Source organism: Rhinatrema bivittatum, chromosome 2, assembly GCF_901001135.1.
Source record: "Rhinatrema bivittatum chromosome 2, aRhiBiv1.1, whole genome shotgun sequence".
Lineage (NCBI taxonomy): Eukaryota > Metazoa > Chordata > Amphibia > Gymnophiona > Rhinatrematidae > Rhinatrema > Rhinatrema bivittatum.
Genome location: NC_042616.1, coordinates 7303820 through 7331390, shown reverse-complemented (window position 1 = coordinate 7331390; position 27571 = coordinate 7303820). Strand labels below are relative to the sequence as shown.

Genomic DNA, 27571 nt, shown 5'->3' with positions numbered 1-27571 from the left:
CTCTAAGTGCCCCTTTAACCCCTCGATCATTTAATGGTCCAACTGACTCCCTCACAGGCTTTCTGCTTTGGATATATTTTTAAAAGTTTTTACTGTGAGTTTTTGCCTCTACGGCCAACTTCTTTTCTAATTCTCTCTTAGCCTGTCTTATCAATGTCTTACACTTAAAGGTTGCAAGTTATTACACAATGTCAAAGGATATCAAGAATTATCAAAAGATAAAATAACACAACACATGTTAATCAGAAGCCCTAATCAATCATTCCTCATTCACACCACTTCTAAAAATCTCTTTAGTGTTATGCATTTGCAGAATGTATTGAAACCAACATTGCCAAAATAGATACAGATTGCTTTCAATTAAACAATAAAACAATTTCAGTAAAGCTGGACTTCAAAAAAGATACTTTGTGAATAGCAAAAGAATCACAAGAAAGATACCATCATTCAAAAGGATACAGTTGAACTACAGTCTACAAGAAAGGATACTTTGGAAATATTACACAGAAATGTTGAGTAGAGTCCCAAGCATCTCAGTATCACTTCGAATAGATTTATTTTATTTTTATTTATTTTAAAAACTTTTTTATACAAACATTCATTTGCATATTACATCGGTTTACATATAACAGTGTTAACAACATAATTTGGAAAGTGAAAAATTAAGTTACATGGAACAGGGAGGTGAAGGAACAAGATGGGAATGAAGTAGAATAAAGGGTCCAGAGGGCAGTTGGAAATGAATGGAAAGGAAAGGAAATAACGTAATAAAATGAGATGAGAAAGGAGTAACTATTTACAAGATTCTGTGTTGAGGCTCTCGTTGAAGGAGTTAACTAAAGTAAAATAAATAGATAAGCGTCTGTGGTTTTTATTGGAGGGTGGGAAGGGGAGGATTTTTTTTTTTGGGAGGGTTATTATTATGAATAGGCCCTTTTAAATAGGCAAATTTTTAGTCTTGGTTTTGTTTTTTTTTAAAGTTTTTGTGCAGTGTTCTTGGCGTAGATCGGGTGGCATTGAGTTCCATAGTGTAGGTCCGCTATGGAAAAGGCGGGATCTTTAGTGGCAATGTAGCGAGTGAGTTTGTGCGAGGGTAAAGATAGGGATCCTTTATAGGCAGCTCTGGTAGGACTATTGGAAATGTGATAGTGTAGGGAGTCCTTAAACAAATGAATATTTTGGTTATGTAGACTTTTATGGATAATTGTGAGGGTCTTGTGGTATATTCTGGCTGTGATAGGAAGCCAATGGAGGTCTCTGAGGACTGGCGTAATATGATCTCTTCTGCGGGAGTTAGAGAGGATTCTAGCTGCTGCGTTTCGCAGCATTTGGAGGGGTTTGATGGAAGTTGTGCGGAGGCCTAAGAGTAAGGAATTGCAATAATCAATCTTGCTGAATAAAGTGGCTTGGAGGACAGTTCGGAAATCATGGAGGTGGAGGAGAGGTCTAAGTTTCTTGAGGACTTGCAGTTTGTAGAAGCAGTCTTTTGTGGTGTTATTGATAAATGTTTTTAAGTTCAAATGGCTGTCCAGAGAGACCCCTAAATCCCTGATGTGCTGGGGAAAAGGGAGGCTGTGGTGTTCAGGGGAAATGAGAATTAGCTCTGTTTTTGTGGTGTTTAGGGCTAGATTGAGGTTAGTTAGGAGTTTGTTGATGGTGGAGAGAGAGTTGTCCCAGGTCTTGAGTGCTTTAGATAGGGATTCCGTGATGGGGATGAGTATTTGAACATCATCCGCGTAGATGTAGTGCGTTAGGCCAAGTTCCGCAAGGAGTTGGCTCGGGTAGTAGATAAATACTGAAGAGTGTTGGGGAAAGGGAGGAGCCTTGGGGGCCACCTCGGGACAGGTTAATGGGGTTAGATTCATGTTTGCCAATTTTAACTATGTAGTGTCTCTTACTGAGGAAGGATTTGAATCAGCTGAGGGCAATTCCGGAAATGCCTATTTCGGAGAAGTGGTCAATTAGTATGTTATGAGTGACCGTGTCGAAAGCAGCGGAAATGTCTAGCAGGGCTAAGATGTATGACTGGCCCTTGTCAGGTCCCTTGAGCAGGGTATCCATGAGGGATATTAGGAGGGTTTCCGTATTGAAGAACTTACGGAAGCCATATTGTGAAGGGAGTAGGTTGTTGTGTTGTTCCAGATAGTCTGTAAGTTGTAAGTTGACCACCCTTTCCAGAAGTTTAGCTAGGAATGGGAGATTAGAGATAGGTCTGAAGTGAGAGGGGTCTGATGTGTCTAGGTTTGGTTTTTTGAGAATGGGCTTGAGGGTGGCTTGTTTCCAGGTGGAAGGAACTATTCCGAGGGAAAGGGAGCAGTTGATAATTTCTGATAATAGTTTGGCGATAGTCTCAGGAATGGAGAGAAGAGATTTTATTGGGATAGGGACCTCTGGGTGTGAGGAGGGCTTCATTTTCTTTAGGATTGAAGTTATCTCTGAGATGGTGGTCAGTACGAATGAGTTGAGTGAGGTGTTAGGGTTATTTTGGGTGGTGAGAGGAAGGAGGGAATCGAGACATATTCCATATTGATTCCACAGATATTCCACCTAGATTCCACAGATGTTACTGTATCCTGTTTTGACTCTGTCCCGATGGTTTTTCTGTATCCTGTGTAATCTCTGACATGATTTTGCTATACCCTATATTCTCTCTGTCCCTATAAAGGCCTTTATTTCACCATGCAGATTTCTTCAGGGGAAAATATGACTCCTAACCTTGCAAAGATATCATGGACTGTATTTAATGAAGAGAAATCAATCTCTCATTGTTGATTCTACTTTATTGGTCAATTTTTCAATTCAATGTCTCAAAACGTCAAATGTTGTCAATTAGCAGCTTGCTTAAATACAGAACTTCTAATGTCTTCTCAGCATGTTGAAAACCTTCCTGTGTCTAATCACCAGAGGTGCACCTGTAGGAAACCTAAATATCTCATTGCAGTTCAAACGCAGTAAATGTTAGTGTCCCACAGGAGCTCTTTATATACAGTCCATATGTTTGGACCTCTCTGGTGAAGTCACATATCTCCTTTCATAAATCTTCTCCCCAGAGTGGTTTACTGTAAATCTGCCAGTTATGTGGTTGCAATGCAGACATCCACTCTACTAGCCCTTTGTACACAGATCATGAATCTGTGTAGATGATGCAGCTCTTCACTGACTTTTGGCATGGTAAAGAGCAAGATGGACCACCTTGAGTTTTGCATATTAGCTAAACCTTCCTCCTCCCTCATCTATCAGAAGGTTACCAGTTTAAGAATTGTAGGCAGCTGCCCTCTATCCCCATTGGCCATTGATGTAATGGCAGGAGCCATCAGTGAACCAGGCCAAGTGTCAGAGATAGAAGCTCAGGACATCAAATGGGCCAGCTTTGACACACTTATTTTGAGCAGCTCCTCTAATCTCAGGGAGATGCCCTTGGGCTGCCCATCACCAATTCATGAAGATGGATAGGTGCTCCAGGTACCAACCATGGATATGCTGCAATTTACCATTTCCATTTCAAGATGGAGGCTCACAGTGTGTAACCGCTCTCAGCAGTGGCAGCTTAACCACTGACTCACATCATCATGGGTATCTGGGTCCAGAGTTGTAGAGGCTCATCACCTGTGATTTGGTTGGTTTAGTGCCCAATAGGGTAAAAGAAGCTGTCATTCAAATGGGTGTAGGAGCAGGAAGCCAAGGTCTATTTGTGACTCTAGAAGCTGATACCCTCCCTGCTAGAGGCTCCATTCCACCAAATCAGGGGCACTAGAAACCTCAGGCTCAAAAAGAAGAGCTGGGTCGATGGTAAACAATGACAGGGATATGAGAATGGCAGTCTTGGCTCCTTGGACAGCTTGGTTACATTCAAGAATCCAAATGAACATGGAACAGGCAATGAAAAAAGTTTACCAAGGACCCGAGGACAACAGACAGTGTATTTCTCATGATCAAAAGCCTTTATTTCTTATGCGCATAAGGAAGTCAGCTCCTAAGTTTGAGAGACTGACTTAATTAGATATCCAATTGACTATACTTAAATACACTTTTGCTCAGGAGGTTAGTACAATCCTCCTTTGATTTAAGATCACAAGGTGAAAAACATTTGCTGGCATTAACCTTCGTAAGTGTAAGTGTCCTGAGAGCTCTAACTAACCTTGATTTTATAACTCTTCATTGTGTTGCCTAAAAATACAAAGAGATAGATTATTTCTTCTGTTATCTAAACGTGAGACAGTTTCAAAGACTAGCAGTGCCTCCTGGAACCCTTCTGGTAAATTTCCACTAAACAGATGCCCCTAATAAATTTTATTATCACAATCCCTCCTTTGTTCCGGGGGCAGTGCTTGTCTTAGATGTCTATTATATTTTCACTCATAGTGCATAACCTATTAAAAGTCCTCATCTGAGGATACATTCTGGGGCACTGCAAGTGATGCTGAGATCATTATCTTAGGAATACTTCTTTTACATAGCATGACAATGCATTGAACGGATACACATAAAATAAGAAGAAGTACTATTATTGTTATAACTACCATCAGCAACCTCTGGCCCCAAAGTCCTAGAATCTTTCCTAAACCAAAGACATCCCATGAGGGGTTTTCTGTGTCAGTGAAATGAGAAAGGTGTGGCAGTAAAGTATCTATAGCTTGCATATGATTTCTAATACTACCATCATTATTAATATAGGAACAACAAGAAGAATTAATAAATTGGCAAACCCCTCCTTTGTCAGCAAGCAACATATCTAGCCTTATGATTATCTAAAACTAGTTCTTTAAGAGACTTGATCTCTTGTTGCATGAGTCCCATAATCTTCATTGTCTCATTCATTGTGACTTCCACAGTGACAGAAAGATTTTTTAAAGCACTTTCAAGTTCAAATACTCCTAAACCAGGAAAAAAAATCCTCAAACCATGATGAAAGGGATCACTGTCCATCTGGAAATCAAATAGTGACCTGTGCCTTCTCCTAGGGGCAAACCAGTTCTGATGTTGTTTGTTGAGAGAAAACAATGGTACAATGTATCCAAATGAGAACTGAGCAGTAGTATTAAAAAAAAACAGTCTTTACTGCTCTCCACGGTGCAAAGAATCATAGTCCTGAGGTATTACAGACTGATAGCCTGCTGTCATTGTTCCCTCTGGTAACAACAGGAAGGCCCAACACAGAACAGCCTTGTGCGTCAATATAAGCCTTGGCAAGCAGAAACATGAGAGAAGGGGTGTACTCATCATGTGTATAGTTCCCAGTACACCTGAGGTTGTGTCCATAACCAGTAGAGCAGGTCCCCTGGATCCTTTTCTCAGCCTTCATAGGGCACAGCTGGCGAATCGCATGGACTGACTGGCTGCGTCTGCTGTAGTCACAACGAGGTAATGTCATGTTGAAGCATTCATGCACAAAGCTCCATCATGCAGACAAATGATATTTCACCACACAGTAGTAACCCTTTTTATAGGTGACGGTCACAGTACCGGTACAGTTTACCCAAGGTGTGACACCCTCCGGCTGAAAACACCACCCTGCTTGTTTGTGTGTGCAGGGATAGGGCATAGGGGTTAGCGTGGGGGTAAGAGAGACAGCAGTAGGTGCAATTTAAGTATCCCGATTGAGGATGGAGGATTCATTAAAAGGTACAGGAACAAACCCAGAGCCATCCAGCTGTAGATGATAACATAGCCAGCAATCTGAAAGATTCAAAGATTTCTGCAGTGTTTTAGTATAGGCCAGATAAGTCTGTACATGGGGCCCCAGATAGGGCCATACCTCTGCAGAGTGCAAATGAACCAGAAGCAAAAGCAGGATCATTTCTGTTCCAGTAGCCTCGTGAGAGAGTTCTATGTCCCGGAGCTTCCTGCTGTTGTAGTACTGTAGGCCTTTTTACAGTGAGAAAGGTGTACCCAGGTAGGGTGTCCTTCTAATTTTACTGCAGAATGTGAGGTTAAAAGTACCTGATAGGGTCCCCTGCACCTGGGGGCCAAGGAGTTCTTTCGTCGGAAAATCCTCAGAAAAACAAAATCACCTGGTTGCACACTCTCAGTAGTTGCAGGGTCCACTGGAGGAAAAGATGCTTGTACTTTCTGCCATTGTGAAGTTAAAACTTTCTGCAACATAAACAAATAATGGGTTAAATATTCTTCCTGGGAAAATATGAGGGCAGTGGTATGAGGGCAGTGGAGGGTTTCGGTATTAGACTAATAGCCATTGGCTGTCCAGTGACTATCTCAAATGTGGTAAGCCCTGTCTTGGAATGAGGTGATGCCCACAGGGCCATTAGTGCTAAAGGGAGAGCCCGTAGCCAAGTTAAATTTGTTGCAGCCATGATAATATCCAGTTCCCTGTACGTACCTGGATCAGTCCAGACCGTGGGTTATGTCCCCATTCCAGCAGATGGAGTCAGCAAAAACCTCGAGGGGGCGTCACCATAAGTACTACTACCCCCTCTGCAGGAGTTCAGTATCTTCTGACTCCAGCAGATGCGAGTAGGGTACTTGGGTTTCTCCCAACTTGGCTAGGTTTTTGACTTTTACCTCTGCTCCTTTCTCTTGGGCTTTTGCCTATTTCTATTGAATCAAGTTTTCTTGTTAAAAAAAAAAAAAAAAAAAAAGTTAATTGAAAGGGTTCAATTTTGGGGAGGCATGGCTTACCCCTTGTCCTGTGTGTCCTTTCCGTTTTCTTCGGACCGTACGGGGTAAGTGGTAGCGTTGTTTTGCCTGTTATTTTCTTGCAGCTCCCCAAACTGCCCTGTTTGTACCGGCCTCTCCGCGCGGGCCAGCCTGAAAGCGGCCATTTTGCAGCTCCTCGCTCGCCTCTCCCGTCTCGGGACATTTTGGTGAGCAGGTTCTCCGAGCAGGCCTCGCAGGACCCCACCCGATTTAGGGACGCTTGGGTACATCCCACGGTCTGGACTGATCCAGGTACGTACAGGGAAAAGAAAATTATTACTTACCTGCTAATTTTCGTTCCTGTAGTACCATGGATCAGTCCAGACGCCCACCACATCTGGGTGCTCAGCCTGCTCCGTTTCCGCGACGGGACTGTACTGGTATCTGTCCTTTACCATTGTCACTGTTCACTGTGTGCACAGCTTTACCATTTTCCATGTTCTCTGTGTTCACAGCTCCTCACAAGTTGCCTTACTGTTTGTGCAGCCTCCTACACGTTGCTAGGACGCTCCAGTTTTTCGTTGCTATGGTTGACGGCTATTGTTGGCCGTGTTGTATAAACTTGATTCAATTCGGGGGTTCTGTTTTTCTACTCGGGCTTTGATATACTCGATACTGAACTCCTGCAGAGGGGGTAGTAGTACTTATGGTGACGCCCCCTCGAGGTTTTTGCTGACTCCATCTGCTGGAATGGGGACATAACCCACGGTCTGGACTGATCCATGGTACTACAGGAACGAAAATTAGCAGGTAAGTAATAATTTTCTTCTGTTTTTAGCCTGCCATTGAAGTTTCCTATACGCTTGGCAGAGGCTTGGGGTCTGTTAAGGGGTGTGGGACCTGGCAAGCCTTACTTACAGGTCTATCCAGTAAAGTGCGGCCGCGTTTACCCCGCTCCTAACCCGCGTTCTACTCACTTTCCGGCCGCGTTAGCCCTTCCTGCGATCCACAACCCCTTTTAACCTACCCTTACTGCGCCCTAAAATCCCCGGGCAACCCCTTCCGCACGCGGCATGTATATTGCATGCAAACGAGCGAATTAGCTATTCCCTAGCATCCAGTAACCTGCGCCCCGACTATTGCTATTTTACCCTGCCGTTTTGCCACGCGTTTAACCTGCTAACTTACCGCCTACCCTTACCCCTGCGTTAGAGGCAGGGGTAAGGGTAGGCGGCAAGCTTTCCCCCAACCCCCGCTCACCTGCCCTGGCCGCGTCCATGGATGCTGGTCTCCGGGGCAGCCCCAGTCCTCTCCCCTCCTCCCGAAGCAAAAAAAAAGCGAAAAAAAAAGTTGCAAGAGAGAGAGGGGAGAGTACGAGCAATCCTACGCTCGGCAACTTACTTTTGCAGCCCCCCTCCGGACATCGTGGCTTCCCCCGTGCCAGTCCCCTCTCCCCTTCACCTGAAGCAGGGTGCGAAAAGCAGCCTTGCTCTGGGAGGAGGGAAGAAGGGACTGGCAGTGTAAAGCGGCGAAGCGACTTACTTTTTGCAGCCCCCTCCGGACATCGGACGACCTCTCCTGCCTCCAGCTGCTCGCGAAGATGGACGCCTGCACGGCCGCTGAAGACGTGACGTCACGACGTTTGGCATCACGGCATGTGATGTCACGTCTTCAGCGGCCGTGCAGGCGTCCATCTTCGCGAGCAGCTGGAGGCAGGAGAGGTCGTCCGATGTCCGGAGGGGGCTGCAAAAAGTAAGTCGCTTCGCCGCTTTACACTGCCAGTCCCTTCTTCCCTCCTCCCGGAGCAAGGCTGCTTTTCGCGCCCTGCTTCGGGAGGATGGAAAAAGGGACTGGCAGTGTAAAGCGGCGAAGCTCTTGTACTTTTCTGCCCCACTCTAGCCAGATGAGGTCTCGCTCCCTTGTACTTTTCTGTCCCCCTCTAGCCAGAGGAGGTTTCTCTCTCTTGTACATTGCTGCCCCACTCTAGCCAGAGGAGGTCTCGCTCCTTTGTACTTTCCTGCCCCACTCTAGCCAGAGGAGGTCTCACTCTCTTGTACATTCCTGCCTCACTCTAGCCAGTGGCGGTCTCACACTCTTGTACATTCCTGCCCCACTCTAGTCAGAGGAGGTCTCGCTTCCCTGTACTTTTCTGCCCCACTCTAGCCGGAGGAGGTCTCGCTCTCTTGTACATTGCTGCCCCACTCTAGCCAGAGGAGGTCTCGCTCCCTTGTACTTTCCTGCCCCACTCTAGCCAGAGGAGGTCTCTCTCTCTCTCTCTTGTATTTTTCTGCCCCACTCTAGCCAGAGGAGGTCTCGCTCCCTTGTACTTTCCTGCCCCACTCTAGCCAGAGGAGGCTTCTCTCTCTCTCTTGTATTTTTCTGCCCCACTCTAGCCAGAGGAGGACTCGCTTCCCTGTTCTTTTTTGCCCCACTCTAGCCAGAGGAGGTTTCTCTCTCTTGTACTTTCCTGCCTCAATCTAGCCAAGGAGGTCTCGCTCTCTTGTACATTCCTGTCCCACTCTAGTCAAAGGAGTTCTCATTATTTCTCTTGCACTTTTCGGCTTTCAGATATGCTCTGTAAGAAGGGAAAACTGATGGAAATTCTAGAGCTGTGAGAAAATCACTGGATTTGTAGTTAAATTGGCTCCTTGTCACATTCAAAGTTTTAAAATCTCTATTTGGTTCAAAAAGTCATCAGATCTTGTGATAAAATATCTAAATTGGCAACACAGACATAAGAACATAAGAAAATGCTTACTGGGTCAGACCAAAGGTTCAACATGCCCAGCATCCTGTTTCCAACAGTGGCCAATCCGGGCCTGCACGCTTCGGAAGACCCAACAACGCAATGTTGGTCTTGTGAACAGTCCTCCGACCGTTCCCAGCCCTTTCGGACCTGCCGCAGGGTACGGCATGAAGCGGCAGGCCGGATGGAGGCCAGGGCAGCGAAGACTGGAACATGGATGCAGACGAGACTCAGAAACGAGGTAGATTCAGGCAGAGATGTGGACTCAGGAATGAGGTACTGGAAGTGCAGCCGTAGACTCGGGAACGAGGTACTGGAAGTAGCGACGTAGACTCAGAAACAAGGTACTGGAAGTGCAGACGTAGACTCAGGAACGAGGTACTGGAAATAGAGACGTGGAGTCAGGAACGAGGTATGATGCATACAGGAGACTCAAGGGCGAGGTACGAGACTGGCAACATGAAGCGCCCTACATAGCCCGCCCGTGGGGCTGGTCACGGACCACGATATGGGTTGCCGCAGGATACCAGGCTTTCAGAAGGTTCAGGAACAAGGTAAGGAGTTCTTGGAGGCTCAGAAACGAGGTACATGGCTTGCATCACGAAGCGCCCTACTCAGCCTGCCCGTGGGGCTGGTCACGGACCACGACATGGTTTGCCGCGAGGTACCAGGACATTTTGAAGACACAGGAACAAGGTCTAGCTTTCAGAAGGTTCAGGAACAAGGTAAGGACTTCTTGGAGGCTCAGAAACGAGGTACATGGCTTGCATCACGAAGCGCCCTACTCAGCCCGCCCATGGGGCTGGTCACAGACCACGACATGGCTTGCCGCCAGGTACCAGGATATTTTGAAGACACAGGAACGAGGTACTAGCTTTCAGGTGAATTCAGGAACAAGGTACAAGGCTTGCATCATCTGGACTGGAACACGGATACCGGATTGGAAGACAGACCTTAGGGCAGGAACATGAACAGGCAAACATCAGAGCTAGTACAGCAGGCAGACATCAAGACTGGACGAGGAGCTCCGACAGAGAACAAGAAACACAGGACCTTGCAGAAGTGCTGGAACACAGACAACTCCTGGAGCGAAGGATAGCAGGATCCCAGGAGTGACCAACTCCTTGCGAAGGCAAAGTCAGACTGGACGCTGAGCCCTTTTGTAGGGCTGATGAGGACAACGCCCAGGGAGGGGTCAGCAGGGGGCCACACCTGGCTGGCCCTTGAAGAGGAGGGGAGAGGCGCGTGCCCACGCCCTAGGAAGCTGGAGAGAAGAGTGCTGGAAGCTGGTGGCGTCCTCGGCCACGTGAAGGGCCCAAGGAAGCCAGGCAGGCAGCGGAGCAGCCCTGCCCTGAAGCTGGAGAGGTGGCAGGCTGCTGGAGTGGCTCCCAGCCGCGAAGACTGAAGCAGGAAGGCATAGAGAGGTAAGGCTGGCTGCAGGGAGCTGTGGGAGACTGCAGGCACCGGCAGGGACGGCCTCCCTGCTGGCCAAGGACCCGGGCTGCAGCAGGCACCGGCAGGGACAACCTCCCTGCCGTTTGAAGACCCCGGGAAGCCTGCAGAGCGTCGGGGAACACAGGAGCGGTGGCAGCTGTCCCAGCCGCATGGGAGAGCTCCCGGTGGCCTGACCTTGCTGTGCAGGGTTGGAGACAGCCGGGAAAGAGCCCAGCAACGGCAGCAGTGTCAGCGGCCCGGCTGGCCGCGAAGGTAAGAGCCTGCCCGCGCTCCTCGCGGGCAGGATCGCAACATCATCAGCATACAAAAAGAAAGGTATTCCTAGGTTCGTCAGTAATTTACACAATGGGAGCATGTAAATATTGAATAGTGTTGCTGAGAGAGCTGAGCCTTGAGGAACACCATATCACACTGCAAAATATCAGATATATAGTTGCCCAATTTTACTTGAAATGTTCTGTTAGCTAGAAATGAGGAAAACCATCTGAGAACCCTGCTGTCGATCCCAATGTTTTTCATCTGATAGCATAAGAGGTTATGGTCCACAGTGTCGAAGGCAGCCATTAAGTCAATTAACACAAGACAGTAAGATTCATCTGTATCAAGAGCTCATAAAACTGAAGTCCATTAATGAGAGGAGTAATGTCTCAGTTGAGTATTGTATCTTAAATCCAAATTGATTTCTGGATAGAATATTTTCATCTTGCAGGTGATTTGCAAGCTGGGATAACACTGCTTTCTCAAGAACTTTTGCTACAAAAGTTGAATATTGGGCAATAGTTGTCCCAATCGTCAGTTCTACCATTTTTAATTTTTTCTCTGGTGGTGATTGAAGTTTCCTTTCAAACTAAAACTACATGTAAATGGTTTCTGTCCTTTGTGGATTCACTTGTAATGTTTGAAGTTTCTTTCTGACTGAGACTTAACACACTCACCACTCAACGCACAATTAAACTCTGGAATTTGTTGCCAGAGGATGTGGTTAGTGCAGTTAGTGTAGCTGTGTTTAAAAAAGGTTTGGATAAGTTCTTGGAGGAGAAGTCCATTACCTGCTATTAATTAAGTTGACTTATAGTCACTGCTATTATTAGCAACAGTATCATGGGATAGACTTAGTTTTTGGGTACTTGCCAGGTTCTTATGGCCTGGATTGGCCACTGTTGGAAACAGGATGCTGGGCTTGATGGACCCTTGGTCTGACCCAGTATGGCATGTTCTTATTTTCTTCACAAATATTTCAGATATATTAGAGAAAGAAGGAAAGCCCGAAGGGGTATAGTGCAATTGAAAGATGACGCGGAGCAATGTGCTAAGACAGACAAGGAAATGGCAGAAATATTAAAGAAATATTTTAATTCTGTGTTCACTAAAGAAGATCCTGGAGAAGGACAGTTGCTAGTTAACAAGATAGTTGATGGGAGTGGAGTAGACAAAACTCTGTTTACAGAAGAGAATGTAAGGGAAGAGCTAGGAAAACTGAAAGTGGACACAGCCATGGGGCTGAATGAAGTTCATCCCAGGATACTGAGAGAGCTCAGAGATGTGCTGGCAGGTTCTCTGAAAGACCTGTTCAATAGATCCTGGAAATGGGAGTGTTGCCGAGTGATTGGAGAAAAGCGGTGGTTGTCCCGCTTCACAAGAGTGGGAACAGAGAAGAGGCTGGTAACTACAGACCGGTTAGCCTCACCTCGGTGGTGAGAAAAGTAATGGAAACTCTGCTGAAGAAAAGGATAGTGAACTATTTACAATCAGGAGGATTACTGGACCCGAGGCAGCATGGATTCACCAAGGGAAGGACTTGTCAGACAAATCTGATTGATTTTTTGGATTGGGTGACAAAAGAACTGAATTGAGGAAAAGCACTCAATGTGATCTACTTGCATTTCAGTGAAGCTTTTGATACAGTCCCGTGTAGGAGGCTTGTGAATAAAATGAGAAGCTTGGGAGTGAGCTCCATAGTGATGGCATGGATTACAAACTGGTTGCCAGATAGAAGACAGTGTATGATGGTAAATGGAACCTACTCTGAAGAAATATCAGTGATAAGTGGAGAGCCGCAAGGATTGGTGTTGGGACTGGTCCTGCTCAACATCTTTGTGAGTGACATTGCTGAAGGTATAGAAGGTAAAGTTTGTCTTTCTGCGGATGATACTAAGATCTACAATAAGCATCTAGCGATCTGAAGATGGTGAAGAAATGTGAGAAGGTGATAGCTAATGTGACAAGGCGATAGCTAAAGCCGGAGGAATGCTGGGCTGCACAGAGAGAGGAATAATCAGTAAGAAAAAGGAGGTGATAATGCCCTTGTACAGGTCCTTGGTGAGGCCTCACCTGGAGTACTGTGTTCTGTTCTGGAGCCCGTATCTCAGAAGGGACAAAGACAGGATGGAGGCGGTCCAGAGAAGGGTGACCAAAATGGTGGGAGGGTTCCATCAAATGACTTATGAGGAGAGGTTGAAGACCTAAATATGAATACCCTGGAGGAGAGAAAGTGCAGGGGAGATATGACACAGACCTTCAGATGACTGAAAGGTTGTAATGATGCACAAACTTCAAACCTTTTCTGTTGGAAAGAAATCTGTAGAACTAGGGGTCACAAAATGAAACTCCAGGGAGGACTCAGAACCAACATTAGGAAATATTTCTTCACGGAGAGGGTGGTGGATGCCTGGAATGCCCTTCCGGAGGAGGTGGTGAAGACAAAAACAGTGAAGGATTTCAAAGCGGCTTGGGATAAACACTATGGATCCCTAAAGGCTAGAGTATGGAAAGTAGGAAAAGAGCGCATGGGAGTAACTTGCTGCTGTGGTGGTTACTACCCTTGCCAGGTATTTGTGACTTGGATTGGCCACTGTTGGAAACAGGATGCTGGGCTTGATGGACCCTTGGTCTGACCCAGTATGGCAATTTTTAATGTTATGTTTTTAAATGGTTTCTCTCCTTTGTGGATTCACTAGTGTTGTTTGAAGTTTTCTTTCAGACTGAAAATGTTTACTACATTCACTACATGTAAATGTTTTTTATCCTGTATGGATTATCTGGTGAATAGAGAGATCTCCCTTTATCCTAAAGTTTTTCTCACTCTCAGAACACAGAAATTGTTTTAATCCAGTATGGATATTCTAATGGTATTTGAGGCAATCCTTCCAACTGAAACTTTTACCACATTCACTACATGTAAATGATTTCTATCCAATGTGTATTTTCTGATACAATATGAGAGATGCCTTCTGACTGAAACTTTTAGCACATTCAATACATGTAAATGGTTATTCTCCTGTATGGATTCTCTGGTGGCAGTTCAAGGTTTCTATCGCAATGATTATTTTACCACACTTACTACATATAAATGGCTTCTCTCCAGTGTGGATTCTCTGGTAGTATTTTCGATGTTCTTTCTGACTGAACATTTTACCCCACTTACTTTAAATCTTGAAGTAGGTGTTGCGGTTCTGGCCGGGAGTGCCGCAACCAGACCCTTACCTCCGGGTTTCTGGCCCTGTTCCCGCTTTCGCTGGCTTAGTTCCTGTCCTGTTCAGCGGCGTCTCGGCGGGGGCCGCACCGCCAGCAAGCCTTCCATGGATGCCCTGTCTCTAGGTGCCACTTGGGCGCTTTTCTAGGCCGTTTCCTGCCAGTGGTGACTCCGCCCAATTCCTAATGTCAGACGCCACGGCCTTGATAAGCCGGCCGCGGTCAACCAGTCTTTCCCTTGCAACAGGCTTACCTACCGGATCCGTGTTGCGCTGTGGCCCGGAGCGTTCTGCTTAACTAATCGCTCTGTTCCTGCTTACCTGCTGCAGTACCTGCTTGGTTCCTGCCTGCTTGCTATTGTACCTGCTTGGTTACTGCCTGCCTGCTACTGTACCTGCTTGGTTCCTGCTTGCCTGCTACAGTATCTGCCTGGTTCCTGTTTACTTGCTACTGTTCCTGCCTGGTTCCAGTACCTGAGTCTTGCTACAGTTCCTGCCTGATTCCAGAACCCGTACCACATTACAGTACTGTTCTACTGTCCTAGTCTGGTTCCAGTTCCCAGTCCTGATCCACTACCGCCTAAGTCCCAGCGGCCGGGTCCCTATGGGCTCCTCCCGGGGGGGGGGGGGGGGGGCTTCGGCTTCCAAGGGTGAAGCCACCTAAGTCCCAGCGGCTGGGCTCCTACGGGCTCCTCCCGGGGGAGTACCAGCTTCCAGGGTGAAGAGCACCTCTACGTCCAGCCTGAACATCTGCCTCCCGGCCTGTGTTATACTAGAGACTTTTGAACACCTTTCCCAGTCTCCAGCAGGTCGGCCCAAGGGTTCACTACACAGAGACTCTCGTAACAGATTGCAAGGCCATGGACTCGGCGGATGTGTCAGCTCCCTCGGATTTGTTCGGGATAGCCCGGCAGATGCTACAGCACCAGTACTGCATTGATACACTGGCAGCCACGGTGGAATGGCTATCCTCGCGCCTGGAGTCCCTGCTTCCGGCTGGTAGGGTCCCCAAGGGACACAGCTCTTCTGTGACTCAGCTACCGGCACCCTCCCGCTACGCTTGAGATTTAAGGACCTGCCGTGGCTTTCTGAACCAATGTTTTGTACGGTTCTCTCTGCTGCCTCGGCAGTTCCCCTCGGATGCGGTGAAAGTGGCGTACATCCTGTCCCTGCTTGATGGGAAAGCCTTAATATGGGCTTCTCCCCTTTGGGAAAACAATGATCCTTCGCTAACAAACTTACAACAGTTCATCTCGAACTTTCGTCAGGCCTTTGATGAGCCCGCCTGAGTAGCCACGGCTACGTCTGATCTGCTGCAACTCTGACAGGGGGCTCGCTCCTTGGCAGATTATGCTATGGAGTTTCGGACCTTAGCCCAAGAAGTAGGTTGGCAGGATGGTAGTCTTAAGGCCATCTTCTTGGAGGGTCTCTCCGGATGCATAAAGGATGAGATTGCCGCTCGGGATCTGCCGGAGGACCTCAACACCTTGATTGAGATGGCTGCTCGCATTGACCACTGCCTTCAACAACGGGCCAAGGAGCAGCGCTTCTATCGCCATAGTCCTGCCCGTGGGCCAGCGAGACCTGTATTCTCTCCCAAGATTTCTCGTCCAGATGCTCCCACCTGCGAACCGATGCAGCTGGGACGGGCCCCGCTTTCGGCTGAAGAAAGGCAACGTCGCCGTTCGTTGAAGTTGTGCTTATATTGTGGTCAGAAGGGCCACTTCTTGGCACGCTGCCAGGAGCGTGCGGAAAATGCCAAAGCCTAGGAGGTCGGGAGGAGCTCCTCCTAGGCTGTGCTACAGCTCCTCAATGCACTGTCCCTGTTACCCTGGAATACCCTGGAGGATCCTTTGAGATGATGGCGATCCTGGATTCGGGAGCCGGAGGTAATTTTATCCTGCAGGACCTAATCTCCCAGTTGCGCATCCCTACGCAAAGACGGGAGGTCCTGTTACAAATTACCTCTATCCAGGGGATGCTCCTTCCAGGACCTGTCCTGATGTCCACGGCACCCGTTACTGTCCGCACCGGGGCGATCCATTCGGAGGAGATAGCCTACCTAGTGTTGGATAAGGTTGTCCACCCCGTGGTGCTAGGGTTGCCGTGGTTACAGAAGCACTCGCCCACGATTCATTGGGATAAGTTACAGATTGTCAAGTGGAGTCCTTTCTGCTTAGCTAATTGTTTGAAAGTGCCTAAGATGCCCGCACTTCCATTGATGCACTCTGCCTTAGGTCCTCCTGCACCTTATGAGGACTTTACGGACGTATTTTCCAAGACCAGGGCAGAGATCCTTCCGCAGCATCGTCCGTACAACTGCGCTATAGACTTGTTACCTGGTATTATGCCTCCCCGAGGAAGGGTGTATCCCTTATCCTTACCTGAGACCCGGGCCATGTCCGAGTACATTTCCGAGAATTTGGCCAAGGGGTTCATTCGCCCGTCCAAGTCACCTGCAGGGGCAGGCTTCTTTTTTGTCAGTAAGAAGGACGGCTCGCTGAGACCGTGCATAGACTATCGAGGCCTAAATTCCATTACTAAGCGAGACCGTTACCCGCTCCCGTTGATCCCAGAGCTCCTTGATCGGCTCCAGGGAGCGAAGATTTTCACAAAGTTGGACTTACGAGGAGCGTACAACTTAGTCAGAATCCGTCCCGGAGATGAGTGGAAAACCGCGTTTAATACCAGAGATGTGCATTACGAGTATCTTGTGATGCCTTTTGGCTTATGTAATGCCCCGGCGGTGTTCCAGCACCTTATGAATGAGGTGTTGTGGGAGCTTCTGAACACCTGCGTAATCGTTTACCTCGATGATGTGTTAATCTACTCCCAGGACCTGCCTTCACATCGTCAGCATGTCCGCCAAGTGCTCCAAATACTCCAAATACGCAAAACTGGAAAAATGCAGCTTTGAGAAGACGTGCCTGCCGTTCCTGGGCTACATAGTCTTTGCAACTGGTTTTCAAATGGATCCTGAGAAAGTGGCGGCAATTAAGAATTGGCCCCGGCCTAAGGGCCTTAAAGCGTTGCAACGCTTCCTCGGTTTTTCCAATTTTTACCGTCACTTTATTCCTAACTACTCCCGTATTGTGGCCTCGTTGACTGCCCTCACCCGAAAGGGGGCCAATGCGGTGGATTGGCCTGTTCCCGCCTGCCAAGCCTTCGAGGCCCTTAAGGAAGCCTTCTTGTTAGACACCTGCCCTCATCATCCGGATCCCAGCCAGCCCTTTGTGGTGGAAGTGGATGCCTCCAACGTGGCCGTGGGGGCCGTGCTGAGCCAGTACTCAGATTCTAGGCAATTGTTACCCTGTTCATATTTCTCGAAGAAATTCTCCCCGACAGAGAGCAACTACTGTGTTGGAGATAAAGAGTTGCTAGCCGTGAAACTTGCCCTGGAGGAATGGAGATAGTGCTTGGAAAGAGCTAACCATCCGGTTACGATTTACACTGATCACAAGAACCTAGCATTCTTGAAGCAAGCCCAACGCCTGAACCCAAGATAAGCTCAGTGGTCGCTGTTTTTTGACCGGTTTGACTTTACCTTACGCTATCGACCTGGTTCTAAGAATGTTCGAGCTGATACGCTCTCGTGCTCCTCTAAGGTCGAAGAGACCCCTGACATGCCTGTTTATTTTGGATCCTGTGAAAGTCAGTCTAGCCACAACCTTGGTGTCCTCCCAAGGGAAGACCGTCATTCCACGTCGCTCCTGAAGAGCAGTTCTCACTTGGGCCCATGACTCCCTCACGGGGGCCTATGCTGGCTGTAAAGGGACTTTAGACTTGTTGAACAGATTCTACTGGTGGCCGACTGTGAGACAGGACGTCCAAGCTTTTGTGAGCTCATGCCCGACCTGCGCCATGCAAAAGCTGCTCATTGGGAAGCCCCTGTTGCAACCATTGCCCATCCCGCTGGAACCTTGGACACATATCTCCACCGACTTCGTCGTGGATCTCCCCATCTCAGCAGGCAATTCAGTCATTTGGGTGACCGTAGACCGATTCTCCAAGATGGCACACTTTGTCCCCCTGCCAAAGTTGCCTTCTGCACCTGATTTAGCTAACCTTTTCACCCAGAATATCTTCAGACTTCACGGTCTCCCACAGGACATAGTCTCCGACCGAGGACCACAGTTTACTGCTCGTTACTGGAAGGCACTTTGCAAATGCTTCAATGTGCAACTTATTTTTTTTTTAATGTATTTATTTATTTGAGTTTTTTCTATACCGGCATTCACGGAGTTCGTATCATGTCGGTTTACATAAAACAAGGGGTGATCAATACATTATAAACGTACATAACTATAACATGAGAGTATACATTTGCAAAATATAACAAATTATAACAAGTGCGCAGAAAAAAGCAGTTACAATAAAACAAGGATGGTTCTAACTGGGAGTTGAAGAAGAGGATGATAGAAGTTTAACAAGAAGTTTAACAAGAAGTAGAACGTGCAGTGGTTGGTAAGTCTGTATCAGTTTAGTGGGTGATAATCAGTCTTGCTGTGTTTGGTGGGAGAGCATCAGTCAGGGTCCAGAAAGGCTTTCTTGAACAGCCATGTCTTAAGTCTCTTTCTGAAGGTTGGAAGACATGGTTCCTGTCGTAATTCTAAGGGGATTGAGTTCCATAGTGGGGGACCTGCTGTAGAGAAGGCCCTGTCTCTCAGTGTTATATGTTGGGTGGTATTGGAGTGTGGTACCTGTAGATATTCTCTGTACGCTTCTCTGATGGGTCTGTTGGAGGAGTGTTTTTTGAGAGCTATTTGTAGATTGAGAGGAGCTAGTCCATGAATATTTTTGAAGATTGTGGTGAGGGACTTATGGATTATTCTGTAGTGGATTGGCAGCCAGTGAAGGTCTTTAAGTACTGGCGTAATGTGATCTCTTCTCCTCTTGTTCGTTAGGATTCTTTCTGCCGTGTTCTGAATCATTTGGAGAGGTTTAGTATGGGATGATGGGAGGCCTAGTAGAATAGCGTTGCAGTAATCTACTTTCGCAAAGATTATTGCTTGGAGCACTGTTCTGTAATCATGGAAATGAAATATTATTGTAACTTAGTCTTTCCTCTGCGTTCCATCCTCAAAGTAATGGGCAAACGGAACGAACTAACCGAACCTTGAAGACTTTTCTCCGTTCGTTCGTGAACGAACGCCAAGATAATTGGGCCAAGCTACTCCCGTGGGCGGAGTTCTTGTACAATAATCACATGCATGCTGTTACTGGAAGTTCGCCTTTCCTGGTTGTCTACGGGAAGCAACTTCGACCGCCCTTGCCTTCGCCAGAACCTAGCGCACTCCCGGCAGTGCAACTCTCAGCCCGCCAGCTTCTTTCCTTGTGGACGTCTATCCAGGGAAAGATCCGTAAAGCCGCCCACCAAGAAATGGGCGGATAGGCACCGTCAGCCAGCACCTATCTTCCTCCCAGGAGACCGTGTCTGGCTAAGTACCAAAAATCTACAGCTACGTATTCCGTCTCGAAGACTAGCTCCAAGATTCTGTGGGCCTTTTCGATTCGCCGAACGAGTGGGAGCAGTCTCGTACCAACTACGCCTACCCTCCTCCATGCGCATACATGACGTGTTCCATGTCTCATTGCTGAAGCCTCTTGCTCTTTCCAGGTATCACTCCTGGGCTCCTGAACCTTCAGACCCTTCAGTACCGGATGAGGTTACGTATCAAGTACGTGAGGTCTTAGATATCCGGTTTCACCAACGCTGATGGGAGTACCTGCTTGCCTGGGAGGGCTGCGGACCCGAGGATAATTCTTGGGAACTGGCCCGTAACATCCTTGACAAAGAATTATTACGGCAGTTCCATCTGGCCCACCCAAGTAAACCCGGACCGGCTAAGAGGGGGCGTAAGAGGGGTGGTACTGTTGCGGTTCTGGCCACGAGTGCCATGACCAGACCCTTACCTCCGGGTTTCTGGCCCTGTTCCCACTTTCGCTGGCCTAGTTCCTGTCCTGTTCGGCGGCGTCTCGGCAGGGGCCGCGCCGCCGGCAAGCCTTCCATGGACGCCCTGTCTCTAGGCGTGCACGTGCGCCACTTGGGTGCTTTTCTAGACCGTTTCCCGCCAGTGTTGACTCCGCCCAATTCCTGACATCAGACGCCGCGGCCTTGATAAGCCGGCCGCGGTCAACTAGTCTTTGCCTTGCAACGGGCTTACCTACCAGATCCCTGTTGCGCTGTGCCCCGGAGCGTTCTGCTTTACTAATCGCGCCGTTCCTGCTTACCTGCTACAGTACCTGCTTGGTTCCTGCCTGCTTGGTTTCTGCCTGCCTGCTACAGTACCTGCTTGGTTCCTGCTTGCCTGCTACAGTATCTGCCTGGTTCCTATTTTGCCTGGTTCCTATGTTGCAGCACTCTTCTCGAGTAGCCCGTTCCTATATACTTCCTATCCTGCGTTCTCACAGTTCCTATTACTCCTTCCCCATGACCCTGTTTTATGTAATTTCCAACCTTTTGTTTTTGATGTAAACCGATATGATGTTCCCACTAATATCGGTATAGAAACTTAAATAAATAATAATAATAATAATACTTGCTACAGTTCCTGCCTGATTCCAGAACCCGTACCACATTACAGTACTGTTCTACTGTCCTAGTCTGGTTCCAGTTCCCAGTCCTGATCCACTACCACCTAAGTCCCAGCGGCCGGGCCCCTACGGGCTCCTCCCGAGGGGGGGCTTCGGCTTCCAAGGGTGAAGCCACCTAAGTCCCAGCGGCTGGGCTCCTACGGGCTCCTCTCGGGGGAGTACCAGCTTCCAGGGTGAAGAGCACCTCTACGTCCAGCCTGAACATCTGCCTCCTGGCCTGTGGTATACTAGAGACTTTTGAACACCTTTCCTAGTCTCCAGCAGGTCGGCCCAAGGGTCCACTAAACAGAGACTCTCGTAACAGAAGGTGAATCTTAGTGGCCCATTTGGAGATAAAGTTTGCATCTACAAATTATGCACAAGGCTGCTTTGAATAATAGCCGGTGCACATGAATACCAGCACTGCAGATGCATTAACAACTGCTTGTATATAAATAGTATCCGCGCAACACCTCTTACTGTTATATGTACAAAGGCAAAGTTTAAAATCCCATTTACAGGCACAATCCTGGGTTTTATTGAAAAAAATTCTTCTTGAGATCAGGTCCTAAAAAGTATAAGTTTAAGTTGTGCTATCCACTAATTGTTTTCCCTGTTGTCCAGGACATATCAGGGGTACACAAGGAATATGACAGTATCACTACTGTTACATTGGGCAACAAATTTTCACAAAAGTCATGTTACGGAAATGAAATTAGTCAATTATAAATTTCCATGTGCTAAACACGAATGTGACTGTGAAAATGCAAAATTGGCTCTAGTTTTTTTGTAATATGCAATAATATAATTACATCTTGAACTGTATGCCAATAGTAGGAGACCTACGGTTAATACTATTTGAAAAATGAAGTCATAGACTATGTCTTAGATTTCTTTGCTTGTCTCTTGTACACCTGTTCGGGAGCATCTCTGCAGAGTGTCCAGCAGTAGTCAGCCAGCATGAATATTTCAAATGCTCACCCTTTCTGACTGGACTTCATATAATACACTGCTGATGTCAGCTTACTCAGCAGCAGCATGGCAGTAGAACTGCATTGCATCAGAAAATGATGTAATAAACTCTGGATGATGTGTGCATGATGGTATTATGCAAAATGATGCAATATTACATCATTCTAGGCTTATTTACAGTCCTACTGGATAAACTTACATGACTAAACATAGAAAATGAACTATATTAAATATCTTCAAAACGAGAGCCAATAAAAACTTTTCATGGTCATATTTGTGTTCAGCACATCAAGATACTAAAGAGTAGGACCTTTTTAGGTCAGTAACACTTTCATTGTTGCCCAGTGTTACTAATCACTTGTAGCACTCAACATATGCAGTGCTGTATAAAAACATAGAAAAGAAAGTCCCTACTTAGTGGAGCTTATAATCTAATTAAAATTAAAAGACAAGGCAAAAGAGACTTAGGTACAGCAATGTTATAATGTTTACACAACTTCCGAAGATGAGCCGGGCCACCTTTATGCTTTTCTGTATCCAGACCTTCTCACATCAGCACCTGACTTCCAGCATCAAGCTGTGTAACCATTTCTAGTTGTGTTTTACAGATCCTGCATTTGCCTGTTCTACCAGGTTTTTCCTCTGCTGGCTGTGAACCATCCTCTGTCCAGTGGCACAAATATAAATCTCTCATCTCTATGTTTAAACTCACCATTCCAAAGCCTTTCCCTATGTCAGGTTTTGAGCTGTGTGGGGTTTCTGACGTAACTTTGTATTTCCCACTATATTTGTGTTTTTGGGAATTGATTTTCCTTGTTTATTGGTCTGATTCTTTGCAATCATTTTTCTATGCTTTTCAAATTCCATTGATTCTTCCCCTCATGTACTGGCAGAGTCTCACTTATTCCTTCAACTCTTGAAGCAATTGTTCATGCTTAAGGATAAAGACCAATTTTGGCCATTCACTTTCATACTTCAGCACTGTTTGAGTATTTGCATCTGTAAGGCCCGCACCTCCTTCAGTTGCTGGAAAGTACAATCTTAGCATGCACTGACTTTTAGAGGTTACTTGATGCATAGGGTAACATTGTATTGTTCTTGCATCCAACTCTTTAATATCTTTATCAGGCCATTCTACAATTCAAATAAATATAGGAAAGTGCATGAATTGCATATGACTCCTGTGTGGCTTCTCTCATGGCTTGAAAGTTCTTCCTTTGTTCTGAAGCTTTTACTATACAAAGTTCAAGGACTTGGTTTAACTCCAGTGGAGATTCTCTGATACCATATGAAAGATGCTTTCTGACTTAAACTTTTACCAGGCTCATTATATGTAAATGGTTTCTCTGGTGGTGTTTGAGGTCTACCTTATGACTGAAGCTTTTACCACATTCACTACAAGTAAATGGCTTCTCTCCAGTGTGCATTCTCTGATGACATTTTAAGCTTCCTTTCTGACTAAAACTTTTACCACACTCACTACATGTAAATGGTTTCTCTCCTGTGTGGATTCTTTGATGGCATTTGAAGTCTACTTTATGACTGAAACTTTTACCACATTCACTACAAGTAAATGGCTTCTCTCCAGTGTGGATTCTCTGATGACCTTTTAAGCTTCCTTTCTGACAGAAACTTTTACCACATTCACTACATGTAAATGGCTTCTCTCCTGTGTGGATTCTTTGGTGGCATTCTAAGCTTCCTTTCTGACTGAAGCTTTTACCACACTCACTACAAGTAAATGGATTCTCTCCAGTGTGTATTCTCTGGTGACCTTTTAAGCTTCCTTTCTGACTGAAACTTTTACCACATTCACTACATGTAAATGGATTCTCTCCTGTGTGGATTCTTTGGTGACATTTGAAGTTTCCTTTTCGACTGAAACTTTTACCACAGTCATTACATGTAAATAGATTCTCTCCTGTGTGGATTCTCTGGTGACATTTGAAGTTTCCTTTTCGACTGAAACTTTTACCACAGTCACTACATGTAAATGGTTTCTCTCCAGTGTGGATTCTTTGGTGGTATTTGAGATGTTGTTTCACACTGAAACTCTTACCACACATACTACATGTAAATGGCTTCTCTCCTGTGTGGATTCTCTGGTGGTATTTAAGATGTTCTTTCTGACTGAAACTTTTACCACACTCACTACATGTAAATGGATTCTCTCCTGTGTGGATTCTCTGGTGATATTTGAAGTTTCCTTTCTGACTGAAACTTTTACCACACTCACTACATGTAAATGGATTCTCTCCAGTGTGGATTCTCTGGTGGGATTTGAGTAGTTCTTTCACACTGAAACTTTTATCACACTTACTACATGTAAATGGATTCTCTCCTGTGTGGATTCTCTGGTGACATTTGAAGTTTCCTTTCAGACTGAAACTTTTTCCACATTCGCTACATGTAAATGGCTTCTCTCCTGTGTGGATTCTCTGGTGGCGTTTGAAGTTTCCTTTCTGACTAAAACTTTTACCACATTCACTACATGTAAATGGCTTCTCTCCAGTGTGGACTCTCTGGTGGGATTTGAGAAGCTCTTTCACACTGAAACCTTTACCACACTCAGTACATGTAAATGGCTTCTCTCCAGTGTGGACTCTCTGGTGAGATTTGAGATGTTGTTTCTGTCTGAAACATTTACCACACTCACTACATGTAAATGGTTTGACTCCCGTGTGGATTCTCTGGTGTATGATGAGGTCACGCTTCTCTCTGAAGCTTTTAGCACACTCAGTACATATAAATTGACATTCTACTTTGGGGATTTTCTTCTCTTTTGTGACATCTGCCTTTGCACTGAAGCTTTTTTCAGACTGAATAGGCAATGGTCTCTCATCAGTAAGTTTTTTTCGGACTCCTGAATAGACCTTTCCCTCATATAAGCTTTCATTGCATTCATTACTTGAAATTGCTCTCTCTCCTGGTTGGCATTTTAGTTGTTCTGTGAAGTTTTCTTTCTGATTGAAATTTCTGTCACTAGCAGTACACATGAATAATTTTTCTTCTGTCTGTGGTTGTGGGTTTATTATTTTTTCTTGCTTTTGAATGGTATTTTCTCCACTTTCAGAACATGAAAATGTTCTCTCTTGTGTCTCCATTTTCTGGTGACTTAATAAAGAGAATTCAGAGCTGTAAGATTCCCCATCTTGAGGACAATGAAAGAGACTCTTTCCTGTGTGTGTTCTTCGGTGTATTACTAAGGATTCCCTCCTAGAAAAGTTTTTCTTACATTCAATACAAGTAAAAGTGTTCCCTTGACTATGAATTTTCTGGTGTAATTTCAGGGTTAACTTCTGTTTGAAGCATTTTCCACATTGAGAGCATGGAAAAGGTCTTGCTTCTATGTGGGTTTTCTGGTGCAATACAAAATGACATTTCCTATCAAAGGTTTTCCCACAGGTATCACAGTGAAAGGATTTCTTCCCTTTCTCCTCTATTTCATGAAGGTCATAAGTCATTTGATCACTGTTAGTACTTTGGAAGGCTCTCTCTGCTCTCAGGTCTCCATGGTGGAGGTCAGAAGTCATTTGATCACTATTACTGTGGAAGGGTGTCTCTGCTCTTAGGGTTGTCTTGTGCTCAAGGTTGTCTGTGATCTCCCTGTCACTTCTCTCACACGCAGTGACTTCATCCTGTGAGTTTCCTGCAGGGTCTTGCTGCTGCTTCTCCAATTCCTGCTGACTGTGGCAAGTGTCTCCCCCCTCAGCCTTCTGGGAAGGAATCTCACAGACATTTCCTGATTGTCTTGGTGTAAGTGCCAATACTATAGGGTGCTCTTCTCGATTCTCTTCCCTCTTCTCCTCCTGTATGACCTCATTGTCTGCTGGATATAAAAATAAGGAATTAATCATGTCTCAGGGACAATAGAATGGAAAGCTATCAATGTCCTGGGATCAGACTTCTTGAAGGATCACAATGACTGCATGGGATCTCTGATATTAGAAAATTCTGTGACATAGGAGAAGCTTTAGGAGACGCATGTGAAAACTCCTGGTTGATGTCTTTATAGAGCTCCTGTGGTTTATTTTATTTTTTTTCAAACATTTATAAAACTTATACCCCACCTCCTGCAATGCAATTGTTCAGGGTGGATTTCAAAGATACCTGCACAGTCAATTACAAATAAAATAACATAAAATTAATAAATTAAAAACATCTTTACACAATAAAGTTTTCAAACACTCTTAAATCACCCTCCATCCTGAAGTCAGCTGGAAGAGCAGGAGAAAGTAAAGGCTCTCTTACGTGTTAGTAGCAATCAGTACTCACAAGCAGAGGGAACAGAAGCATCCCTGTCCCTTCATCTCTCAATGATATCAATGGCTCATAAAGTCCTAACTTAGAAGACATCAAACCCTTTATTTCTGAATATCACCATCAGTTTCAACTAAGAGTGTGTGTCTGTATACATTTATTATCTTTTTATTGAGGGAAAGTGATCTCAAATATCAGTAGAGAGAGGAGCTCTCAGGGATGAAAACAAAAAAAAGAGGATGAGAAGACCAGAGATGGGGAGAGGAGAGGAGAGGGAGGACCAGGCATGGGGAGCAGAAAAGGACTGAGGAGCAGGAAAATGGTGAGGAGAGGGGCTGAGGACCAGGAAAATGGTGAGGAGAGGGACTGAGGACAGGCCTCATGCACATATTGATAAATCCAGGCCTGCTTGCACATCTCTGGTGTGGAGTTGACCCAGGGAAAAATGACTTTTAGTAAAACATCCCCTGTATTTCCTAAAAATAGAGATAATGCAATCCTTACCTACAGAGCTCAGGATCTCATAATTCTCCTTCACATCCCTGTAAAGCTCCTTCTGTCCTTCATCTAAACACCCCCCTTCCTCCTGGGAGAAAGAGACAGCGAGGTCCTCAGACATCACCGGCACCTGAAACACAAACCAGAAAGTCTCAGGGACACATGGAGGGGCTCAGCTGGCTTTAATCTCTTATCATTTTATCATGGAAGAGGGGACACCAGGACCCCTCATCCCCAGGAACTGCCAGACTTGTTCCCCTGGAGTCAGATTCCTCTCTGGACCTCAGGGTTTGCAAGTCTAACTATGAAAAGATTCTCTGATCCCAGAGACACAGAATATCAAATGCCTCTGCCTGGATAAATCAGTGATTAATAAAACCCAAGATCTGACAGAGCATTACCCAGAACCTCAGGAACATCTGATTCTGTCACATCAGGAGAAGTCACTGTGCTCTCATCTTCCTGACTGCTCAGCCTCTAACCTTGGGTCATCTTTGATGCGTTCCCTCCTATGGACATCCAGTGGTGAACCTCAAGTATGTGGCATCTGGAGTGGATACTATCTTTGACACCCCTTCCCCTCACAGCAACCCCTGGTTCACTCCCTGTCTCCTGTGGATCCCCTCACTCAAAATTAGTAAAAACATAAACAGTGCTGCACAAAACACATATAAAAGATGGTCCCTGCTCAGTAGAGCTTACAATCTAATCAAGACAACCAGACAGGGCAAAAGAGCCTTGAGGAATTTCTTTTATTAAGAAAATGGTTAAAGATGAATGAGGCTGTAAGGGAGATATCAGGTCTAAGATTTAAAAGCAGCCTCAATGAGGTGGGATTTCAGACAGGATATAAATCAGGTAAGAGAGGGAGCAGGACGCGGCAGCTCAGGAAGTCTATTCCAAGCACACGGTGCAGTCAGGAGGAAAATCAGGAATCGGGGGGAGAGGAGAAGGGCACAGATAGGAGGGACTCACATGATGAGGGGAGTGCACGAGGAGGGTA

General features: G+C 46.1%; 2 protein-coding genes across 4 annotated transcripts in view; one reads left to right on the top strand and one right to left on the bottom strand.

Annotated features, from left to right (window-relative positions):
* LOC115083461 (gastrula zinc finger protein XlCGF57.1-like) overlaps positions 1-27571 on the top strand; it is a 389522-nt gene that overhangs the window by 255643 nt on the left and 106308 nt on the right. The window lies entirely within an intron of this gene.
* LOC115083462 (oocyte zinc finger protein XlCOF6-like) lies at positions 610-26632 on the bottom strand. 2 transcript variants are annotated; one of them, XR_003854340.1, is made up of 2 exons: positions 26575-26632; positions 610-6093 (listed from the first exon to the last, which is right to left on the bottom strand). XR_003854340.1 is itself a non-coding variant. In XM_029587307.1 (2 exons), exon 2 carries the CDS (start codon positions 25341-25343, stop codon positions 23118-23120), a length of 2226 nt encoding a protein of 741 aa, XP_029443167.1. In that variant the 5' UTR covers positions 25344-25639; positions 26575-26627; the 3' UTR covers positions 22064-23117. The 2 variants fall into 2 exon arrangements, 1 of the variants encoding a protein (XP_029443167.1); XM_029587307.1 differs by lacking the exon at positions 610-6093 and adding an exon at positions 22064-25639 and having other exon boundaries at positions 26575-26627.